At 49.1% G+C, this 10,595-nt stretch overlaps 1 protein-coding gene and 1 pseudogene across 3 annotated transcripts in view; one reads left to right on the top strand and one right to left on the bottom strand.

Moving 5' to 3' along the window:
- Positions 1–10,595, top strand: part of Slc9a8 (solute carrier family 9 member A8) — a 55,881-nt gene that overhangs the window by 15,439 nt on the left and 29,847 nt on the right. For all 3 annotated transcript variants that reach the window (XM_028769702.1, XM_028769701.1, XM_028769703.1), the window contains 4 exons: positions 4,526–4,584; positions 5,711–5,794; positions 8,049–8,150; positions 9,132–9,166. In XM_028769702.1, coding sequence (XP_028625535.1) covers positions 4,526–4,584; positions 5,711–5,794; positions 8,049–8,150; positions 9,132–9,166 — 280 coding nt within the window. The remainder of the gene's footprint in view (positions 1–4,525; positions 4,585–5,710; positions 5,795–8,048; positions 8,151–9,131; positions 9,167–10,595) is intronic.
- Positions 961–1,347, bottom strand: LOC114623029 (annotated as a pseudogene).

Raw genomic sequence — 10,595 nt, 5'->3', positions numbered from 1 at the left:
ATGGCTCAGTTTTAGTCCCCAAATCCATATCAGGTCTCAGAACTGCTTGTGACTTCAGAGGGTCCAACACCTACTTGTGGATATAGATGTGTAGGTAGGTAGGTAGATAGATGGATGGATGGATGGATGGATGGATGGATGGATGGATGGATGGATGGATAGGCAGGCAGACAGGTAGACAGTGACATGTGGGTTAGTGTGGCTCCCTGACACCACTGGCCTTCAGTACTGGCCCTCAGGCTCTCAGCAGACATGAGCTGCCTAGCTAAAGCCCTTTCTTCCTTTTCTCTTGGAAATAGAGCCCTAACTTGTACTTGATTTTTAATGCTGGAGACTGAACCCAAGGCCTCCCAGGCGCTAGGCAGGCAAGCGCTCTTCCCACTAAGCTATATTCCCACTGGCCTATGGAATCCTCATTTTGATCAGGCATCATTCCCTGAGGCCCAAGGGGGAAGAGGTACTCGATAGTGTTTGGTCTTGGTTAGCATGATCTTGATGCACTTGCTGTGATTGATTGGGAGGGGTGAGACAGTGGGACTCATGGGAACTATGCTGGGGTTGTAGGGTTCCAAAAACATTTTCCTTCTTGATGGAACCAAGGGGAGTTAGCCGTCCCTCCTTCTGATGCTGCCGTTGGGAATGTGATGCCTAGAGCATGGGCAGCCATCTTTCACTTACATGGCTCAAAAACAAAAGCCAGAATCTGTGCTTGGCCAGTGGGCAGATGGAAAGGCCAGAGTCTGGTTATATCGTGGTTTTCTTGACCTGACAGCCCACAGTAAGCTGCAGCGCTGCCTATTATAGGACTACTAAATGACTGTTCCTAGGGACTCTTTAAGTGCCAGGTCCTCCAGCTTGTGCTAAAAGTATGTAGACCGATACCAAACTTCTTCCATTAGAAGGCCACGGTTTCGTTTCTTTTTTTTTTTTTTTTTTGAGCCAAAATTGTATTTATTTCTTTTATTTGAAGTATTCCTTGACGACATCCTTGGCCTGAGATTCTTTGCCATAGTCCTTAACCACTACACAACTGCAACCAACCACTTTCCGTGGCTTCCCCTCTCGATCGATTTTACAGAGGCCCACCCATTCCCCTAGTTTCTTGTCGTCAACCTTTATCAGGTTGATTGGGTGCTCTGCACAAAGTGCCTCCACCAGCTTGACATACATGGGCTCATCACAGTCAGATGCAAGCACACAGAGATGGGCTTGACGCTTGTCTAAGGCGTTGGCAGCTTCGCGTATGCCACGTGCTAGGCTATCGTGGATGAGGTCGGTCTTCAGCACCTCTTGTAGAGCAGTGTTGATGTCCATTACACCCCCAGCAGCTGTGCCTTCCTCGGCCATGGCGGTGGATTACGAGTATCGGTGGATTACGAGTATCGCCGAATCTTGAATGCACCCGAACTTCCGCCTCCCCGCAAGTTGGCGGTGGAAGAGAAAAAAAAAGCCCACGGTTTCTTTTAAACAGACTCCAACTAGAAGGAGTACATTGCAACCCTGTGGACTCACATAACCAAAACCCCACAAGTAATGGAGGCTTCTGGGCCCGAGGCCCTGGTCACCATATCACTTCTGGTCCTGTTGCTTTCTTTCTGGCTTCTCTCAGGCAGGCTGCTTAGTCAGCAGCCCTGCAGCTGCAGTTGCCATGAGAAGGCTGTCTGTCCTCTCTGGTACCAGGCTGTAGGCTGCTGCCTGCACTGCCACTCAGATTCAAGATGGGGTAGAGCCAGTGGTCCATTTCTTCACCAGTGTGGCCCAAGTCACTGTCTGGTGATAAAGAAGGTGTGTCTGTACACATAGGCAGAAGGCACATCTGAGAGAGTACTGAAGTCCAGAGTGTTTCTTATGTGAGGAGTGGTCAGAACTCAAATGATGGAACAGACAAAACAATCTGCATTTCCTAAAGCCCAGGGCTGACAAGATGGTTCAGTGGGTAAAGATGCTTGCTGCCAAGCCTTCAGCCTGAGTTTGATCCCCCTGCTTCCATATGGGGTTGTCTTCTGAGCTCTAACACTAACATGGAAGCCTCTTGTCTTAGTTACAGTTTTCCTGCTGTGAGCAGACACCATGACCAAGGCAACTCGTATAAAAGACAACATTTAATGGGGGCTGGCTTACAGATTCAGAGGTTCAGTCCATTATCATTAGGGTGGGAGCATGGCAGCATCCAGGCAGGCATGGTGCAGGAGGAGCTGAGAGTTCTACATCTTCATCTGAAGGCAGACAGAAGAAGACTGGCATCCTCAGGCAGCTAGGAGGAAGCTCTCAAAGCCCACCCCCACAATGGCACATTTCCTTCAACAAGGCCACACCTCCAAATAGTGCCACTCTCTGGGCCAAGCATATTCAAACCACCACACTTCCCTCCCCATATAAAATGAAAGAATACATTTTTAAATGACCTCTCTGCCTGGAGCATGGTGTCATAGTACTGAGGTGGCTACTTTCAAGAATGTCTGGATTGTGCTGAGAGTAACTGCACAGAAAGCTGAAAGGAAGCAGGCCAGGCCTCTCCTTAGATCCACTCCCAGTGCTCGGTTCACGTGCTCTGCACTCCTTAGAGTACATTGTTCTTTGTGTTGAGCCTAAGTATTCTGAGAGCAGGGCCAGCATCCACATTAACAAATTTCCCCTTCCACTTTCGTGTGCTTTGAATGAGAGCCTAGCTGTTTCCCTTACTATACAAACAGTTTGAGTTGTTCCTCTTGAGAGGGTTCTTTGTTCCAAGATTTCTAGATATCTTTGTATTTGGGGGTATTACTCACAGGAGCAGAAATGACTCAAAGACAGCTACGTCACCAAAGCCCTGCATTGTGACAAGTCACAGAAGGAACCTTGGAGTGCATTCAGCCTGTAGGTGCTCAGCTGGTCTCTGCTTCTTCCAGATAGCTGATGGCTTCTGGGACAGGTTTTTTAAAGGGGTATAATAGCTCCTGGTAGACGGTCACATATCCGAGAGTACATATGGGCGACGTGGACTTAATGGCTTGGTTTTGTTTGGGTTGCTTGTTTGTTTTGTATTTTCTAGACATGGTCTCACTATGTAGCTCTGGCTGTCCCGGTACTTATTATGTAGGCCAGGCTGGCCCTAAAGCTCACACAGATACACCTGCCTCTACCTCCTGTGTGCTGAGATTAAAAGTATACACCACTGTGGCTTGCAGTTTTTTTGTTTTTTGTTTTTTTGTTTTGGTTTTTGTTTTGTTTTTGTTTTTTTGGTTTGGTTTGGTTTGGTTTGGTTTGGTTTGGTTTGGTTTGGTTTGGTTTGGTTTGGTTTTTCGAGACAGGGTTTCTCTGTGCAGCCCTGGCTGTTCTGGAACTCACTCTGTAGACCAGACTGGCCTTAAACTCAGACATCCTCCTGTCTCTGCCTCCCAAGTGCTGGGATTAAAAATGTGTACTACCACCAGTGCTGCTGGATTTCTCTCTCTCTCTCTCTCTCTCTCTCTCTTAAATAAAAGGAGAGGACACAAAGTTGGATAACATTGGAGAAAAAGGAAAAAAATAAAAGCAGAGGTGAGAAGGTCAGGAGTTCAAGGCTATTCTTAGCTACGTAGTGTGAAGACAGTCTGCTTATATGGGTCTCCAAACTGACCTTTGTTCACCCCAACCTGTATTTTATTAACCACATGCAACAACTGTCTATGTGTACCCTTGAGTTATGCATGTATAGATGTCAAAGGACAACTTTTTGGGCAGGGGGGTTTTGAGACAGGGTTTGTGTAACAGTCAATCTTTGCTATCCTTGAACTCAGAAAAATCTACCTATCTCTGCCTCCTGAGTGCTGGGATTAAAGGGATGAGCCACCATGGCTGGCCCAAAGAACATTTGGAGTCTCTTTAGCATGTGGGTCATGGGTTAGAATTCAGGTTATCAGGTTTGGTATCAAGTGCCTTTACCAGCTAAGCTACCTCATGCCCTACACACACACACACACACACACACACACACACACACACACACACACCCCACACACCCCACCCATGGTTTTAAGTGGTAGAAATAAGAATGAGTAGAAGAGCTGGGTAGTGGTGGTGCACACCTTTAATCTTAGTGCTTGGGAGGCAGAGGCAGGGGCATCTCTGAGTTTGAGACCAGCAAGTTCCAGAGTAGCCAGGGCTACACAGAGAAACTGTCTTGAGGACCCCCCCCCCCCAAAAAAAAAGATTCATCCATCCATCTGGCTTCTCAGCTCCTGTTGGTTTTTATCAAAACTGGGTGGTACAGGAAGGGTGACCGGCCATGGAAGGTATCCTCCACACCAGGCAGAGCAGCTCCAAGTAAGGTTTTCTTCTCCCTGCATACTCAGATTTTGCCAAGGTGTGTTCGCCTGAGATATAAGTGGGAAACTTGCCGTGATTTACACCATACCGTGGTAATTCCTGTTCTCGGTTCTCAGATAGAGGCCTGCAGAACTCTAGGGCAGCCTGCTGTGATGGGCCCCCGGCCTGTCTCCAGAGTACTGTGCAATCTAGCCATGTAGCCTGGGCTAAGTTTCTGCTGTTTGCTTTTTCCTTCCAGGTATTCTCATGGGAGCAGTTATAAAAGTTATAGAGTTTAAGAAGCTGGCAAATTGGAAGGTAGGTTCATCACAGTCAGCACTTGTGCTTCTGTGTGTGTGTGTGTGTTTGTGTGTGTGTGTGTGTGTGTGTGTGTGTGTGTGTGTGTGCGCACGCACTCTTAACTACTGAGACATGGCTCCAGCCTCAGGAACATATCTTTAAAAGAAAATTAAGAAAGCAAAATTTGGGGGGTTTTGTTTGGTTTGGTTTGGTTTGGTTGTGTGACAGGGTCTCTGTAGTCCTGGCTGTCTTAGAGTCTCTGTAGTCCTGGCTGTCTTAGAGCTAGCTGATTATCAGGCTGGCCTTGAACTCACAGAGATCCTCCTTTCTCTGCCTACCAAGTGCTTAGATCAAAGGTGTGCATGCATCACCATACCCGATGAGAAAGCACAATTTTGAAGGAGCAAGACAAAAAACAACAACAACAAAACAAACAAAACACAAGTTTCTTGTGTGGGGCAGTGGATCCATATTGCACATAAGACCTTCTCATGGGACCATCTCTGGATCTCTGTGTCCTTTTCTGACTCACAGAATGTTCTCTTAGCTCAGTAAGCACAAGGCCCTGGGTTCAATCCCCAGTACCAAGAAAAATGTGAAACAAAGCAAAATTCATTGTCTGTGGGTGTGTGCCCTTGTCATCTGCTTCTTCTGTCCTCTCCTCACCTCTGACCTTAACCGGACATTCAGAAATCCTATTTCCAGTTAGGTCACAGCCCAAACCTCCTGGTGGACTGTAGGGTGTGTGTGTGTATGTGTGTGTGTGTGTGTGTGTGTGTGTGTGCGCGCACACGCACGCACGCACGTGCGCAGGGGGAGGGAATGCTGCAACCCTGCCTCACAACAGCTGCTGCTTTTTCTCCAGAAGCTGGAGTCTCACCCTCAGAAGCATCGACATGACATGTAGGTGTCAGCTCTTCTTCACTTTGTGGTTCTGGAAATCAAACTAAGGTCCCCAGCCGCAGTAGCCAGAACCTTCACCTCTGAGCTCTGCTGGTCCTGTGCTGTGTGTCAGATGCACAAGGTGGCATGGCCTCTGCCAGCCTAGGCCCTGAGCGTCGGCTTCCTGAGCTCACCCTCCACTGACTTACAGGTCCTGGGTTCTGCACTCCTGCCCTGAGTGTCCTCCCTTTTGACTTGACAGGAAGAAGAAATGTTTCGCCCCAATATGTTTTTCCTTCTCTTGCTCCCACCTATCATCTTTGAGTCAGGATACTCACTGCACAAGGTAAGGCTCCCTGGAGCAGTGCCTACTGGGGGTGTGGCCACTCCTCAAGAGTTTACTCCCCCTTAACAGCAGGAGGCCCTGCTTCCTGCTTCCTGGGGCAGGGCTGACACTGGCATGCTGAGCCGCACAGGAGTCGGAGCTTCTGCGCTGCCTTTTGAAGGCTCTGGCGGTTTGGCCAGCTCCAGAGCAGGTGGCTTTTTGGTTTTTTGGGTTTTGAGGTTTTTTTTTTTTTTTTTTAACAAAAAAAAAAATTTTTTGTCCTGGGCTGGCCTGGACCTCACTGAGTGTCTGCTTCGTGAGTGCTGGTATAAAAAGCCTATAAAACCAAAAAACAAACAAAAACCCCAAAAGTCTTCACACCCAGCCCCAGCCCATCCCCTCAACTGTTGTCTGTCCCTTAGCTCCACCCCAGAGGATACACTTGACCTGGAAACAAGGAGCAGTTTTTGGTGTTGAGCCTCTGCAGTGCTGCCTGAGTGGAGTCTGCACAGTCCGAGCAGCTTCAGTTCCTTCCTGGGTGGAGCTGAGGACCGGGTCCCGTGTTGCTTGGACTCCAATATTTTCTTGTTTTTACGGTTTGGTTTTTTTTTTTAAAGATTTATTTATTTATTATATATGAACACACTGTAGCTGTCTTCAGACACACCAGAAGAGGGCACCAGATCTCATTACAGATGGTTGTGAGCCACCATGTGGTTGCTGGGATTTGAACTCAGGACCTCTGGAAGTGCAGTCAGTGCTCTTAACCACTGAGCCATCTCTCCAGCCCATGGTTTGGGTTCTTTTGAGATAGAGTCTCACATAGTCCGGGCTGGCTTGGAACTTTGTGTGTGGCCAAGAATGATCTCAAACTTGTAATCCTCCGGCAGGTCCACCACCTCCCAGGTACTAGGACTGCAGGCATATGTCCCAGCACCTGTGTGTGTGGTGCTGGACTTGAACCCAAGGCTTCATGCATGCCAGGCAAGCGTCTACCAACTTAGCCCTGTGCCCCAGCGGAGCCCTCTGCTTGTCTGTTTGATATGCTAATACTGCATAAAGGACTTTCTGTCGGAAAGAAAATGAGGAATAATCATTCTTAAATATGGTTAAAGAAACAGTTTTTAATGTAGATATGAGGGGGAGAACAGGCAGAGGCATCTAGAAGGGTCCAGACTGAATATGGCTAGAATAGACCTAGCCATGAGAGGAGAGAGAGAGGGGAAGAGTGAGACATCGACAAGAGAGAGGGGCAAGTGGACCAGGAGATCCAGGAGTAGAGCCAGAGAACCTGTGACCAAAATGTCTAAGTTATGCAGGAAAGAGAAACTGAGGGCAGGGAAGGGAAGCTGGAGGCTGATGAGGTTTAGGGTAGAGGCTGGAGTGAGAAGTGTCAGGAGGAACCAGGACTACCTGTGATTCTGAGAGCCTGGCAGCCAGCATCTGCTTTGATGTGTTAAAAGGCACTCAGCCCTTTGTCCCAGGCTTCCTTGGAACCTAACACTGACCATTGTCCTGATTTTTAATGTAGTAGCCTTTTCCAAATGCACCTTTTAATTGAGTGGAAAACTGTGGTAGTGTAGATTTTAGACTGAGACAAAACATGGACCATGGTTGTTTCTTTCCAAACCTGTGTATTGAGCATCACCCATATGACAGATGCCATTGTTCCTACTGAACCTTGAGCCTTGTGGGGAAGGCCGGTGTCAGCTGTCCATAAGCAAGGGCTGAGTGCAGCCGCCATTGAGCGAGCACAACCAGGTCCCTCCCAAGAGCTAGCTGGGGACAAGACCAAGGAAGAGCCCTCTGCAGGAGGGCTAGCATAAAGCACAGGAAGGATGGGGATGCATGCTGGTAGCTAGGGCCCAGGCAACAAGTCTACATGCTGCCATACGAAGGCACAGGCCTTCCCAAGTTCAGCTAGGGAGTGGGGCTCTCTCACATCTCTACTGCAAGTGGGAATCAAGGCAGGGACAGCACCATCAGGTGGAGCTTTTGCAGAGGTCATTCTGGGAGCAGTAGACAGTAGAAAGAAAGGGGCTGGGGACAGTTGAGTCTCTTACCTTGGTTAGCTCTTGCCTTGGGCCAGGGTGAGGGACCTGTGAGACAGGAAAGCAGGTAGATAGTGGTAGAGGTTCCAGCCAGCAGTGCGGGGCAGACAACAGCCCTGGCTCTATGTGAGAGTCTAGTCTTGGAGAGACCGCACGCAGTTGAAGGAGGGCTGGTGCATCCTCCCGCCTTACCAGTTGGCCTCTTGTTCCCCCCCTCCCCCCAGGGGAACTTCTTTCAGAACATCGGCTCCATCACCCTCTTCGCTGTCTTTGGAACGGCAATCTCAGCTTTTGTAGTAGGTGGAGGAATTTACTTTCTGGGTCAGGTAAGAAAGCATCCCTGATGACCTTGAAGACTTGGATTGGAGGGTAGTGCAGGGTGGGACAGGACCCTTCAAGCCAGAGATGCCTGGGAGTGTATGCCCTCCTATAAAGAAGTCCCCATTCATGCATGTGACTGTGGTATCTGGAATTGAGGGCACTGGAATCACCCTAGATACTTGACTTTACTTAAAAGCTGGTCTCTTCAGTTGGAATGCCTTGAGGCAGAGTAGCATGTGGTACCACAGTTTAAAGTCGTGTGAGTGCAGGTGTGTTCTCAGGAAACTGTAGCAGGCTGAAATCGGTCTTGAATGAAGATGTGCATTAAACCAGAGCTGGCCATGAATCTGTCGCTCAGCTCCTGTGGTGCTCCTGCCGCTGTTAGCCCTTTTCTGAGGCAGTAGCCAATGCTCTGGGCTGTGGGCTTCACATCAGCATACTTCAACTGGAATGAATCCCTGGAAGGTGTTACTCAGACCTCCATGGTGTATGCTGTGCACCTCCGTGCTGCTGTGCACCACCCATTTCCTGCTGTCTTTAGAAACCGTAGCCACCCCAGGGCTAAGAACATGCGGACAGCGATAGGTTGCTGTTGCCATGGACACAGCTGCTCTTCCTCCTAGTATCCACTGCCCACTCTTGCAGACTCTATTACCTCCACAGCTGACTCCACAGCCAGGGACAAGTCTGTCCTGGAGCTTTCCTAGATGCTTGGCTTCACCTTGTTTCTTCAGGGCTAAGGGAGTCACCTTTAGAGCAGAGAACCATAGCTGCCAGACTGGAAGAGGAACAGAGTGGGCACACTCAGGGCTAGCTGCCCACACATGCTCACAGCAGCCATTGGGGGTTCCTTATTTTCAGTGGGGATTGGAGATGACGTCCTTATTAGTTGATAAGAAAGCGCTGATGGACATTTTAATCTTCCTGGCTCTCCTCCAGGGAATCTTTTTGTGTGTGTCTGTGTGTTTGTGTGTTTTATTTTACAGGCTGATGTAATCTCTAAACTCAACATGACAGACAGGTAAATCTTTCACACTGTAATTCCCCTGTGCGACTGCTGTTCAGGCCTGGGACGCTTTCTGCACGTGGCTTCCTGGGTGTGGTCCTTTCCCTCTTCCCCGCCTGGCTTACCGGTGTTTCCAGTATAGAGTCTGTTCTAAATTCATTTGTCTCTGAAATGACTGAGAATTATATTGATGCTTTTGAAGACCCCTGATCATAACATTGCTGATTGAAATGAGTGGTTTCACCTAAGCTTTGGAGGGAATGACTGGTCAGTTAGCTATCCTGGCACATCTCCAAGCCACATCATGTACTCTGTTCTTTCCTTAAGAATTGTCTTAGAAGTCTGGATAGACATACATAGCTCAAGGGCAGAGCCCTTGCCTGCCAGTTATGAGTCCCTGGGTTCAATCTTCAACACTGCAGAAGCAAATAAACACAAACTTGAGTTTTCCTTATAGCCAGAAGGCCGCCTTAGAGTGGAACAGGAGAGAGTGAGGTGAGAACCTTAACTCTGGAGTTCTCACCAAGATGAGGGAAAGCAGGCAGGGCCTGGCCCTGGGGTGGACACCTCTGGATCCGATGCCATTCGCGCAGACACCGCTCGTAGAGTCTCTTGCGTCCACAAGGGAGAAGCAGCTAGGGCAGCTGCGTCTCAGAAGGCCCCCAGTCAAGAGTTACAAAAGAACCCAGGCCTAGCACAGCCCTAGAAGTCTGCAGTGCTGAGCTCGCTCTGTCCTGTGTCCGCTCTCAGCACCTGTCTGCTGGCCAGTGGGACACTGCGGAAGAGGGCCAAGGACCACTGTGTTCCATCCAGATCCTTCTCATGAACTGAGAATGTCAGGCTTTAGCTGCAAGGTAGCACCTTGCACCAGAGCTTCAGAGCTGTTGATGGGAAGTGAGCCGCTGATAGCAAGCTTTATCCACAGTACCCATCCCTCACCTTCCCTGGGAGGGCAGGAATAGTGGAGGGTTTTTGTTGTTGTTGTTTAAAAAAAAAAAAGTTTTCCTTCTTTGTGACAGGGTCTCATTCTGTGGCCTAGTTTGCTCTGGAACTCAGTGTATAGCTGAGGCAGGTCCCAAACTTGAAGCAATCCTCCTGCCTCAGCCTTCTAAGTGTTGGGATTACAGATGTGTGAACAGCTCAGAAAGTTTTGATACATAGACAAGCATCCCGAGTCACCTTCCTTCCTATCGGAGTCTGAAGTGCAACAGAGCCAGCACCTGGTGTTTCCTCAGTGTGCTGCAAGGGGAGAAGGAGCGCCCGGAACACTCCAGACATTAGGGGAGGTGTTGCTTTCTGCCTACTTTGGGGGATACGTGTGAGAAGCAAAGTGTTGACCAATGTCTGGAACTGAGTTAAGACCAGTAGCTGCACGGTCAGCCTTGCTGAGCAGGAGAGCCCCAGCCAGCCTCCCCCTGTGCAGATGCCCCAGCCAGCCTCCCCC

The sequence above is a fragment of the Grammomys surdaster genome, unplaced genomic scaffold, assembly GCF_004785775.1.
Source record: "Grammomys surdaster isolate TR1022 unplaced genomic scaffold, NIH_TR_1.0 193, whole genome shotgun sequence".
Taxonomy (NCBI): Eukaryota; Metazoa; Chordata; class Mammalia; order Rodentia; family Muridae; genus Grammomys; species Grammomys surdaster.
This window is presented reverse-complemented; position numbering and strand designations above follow the sequence as displayed.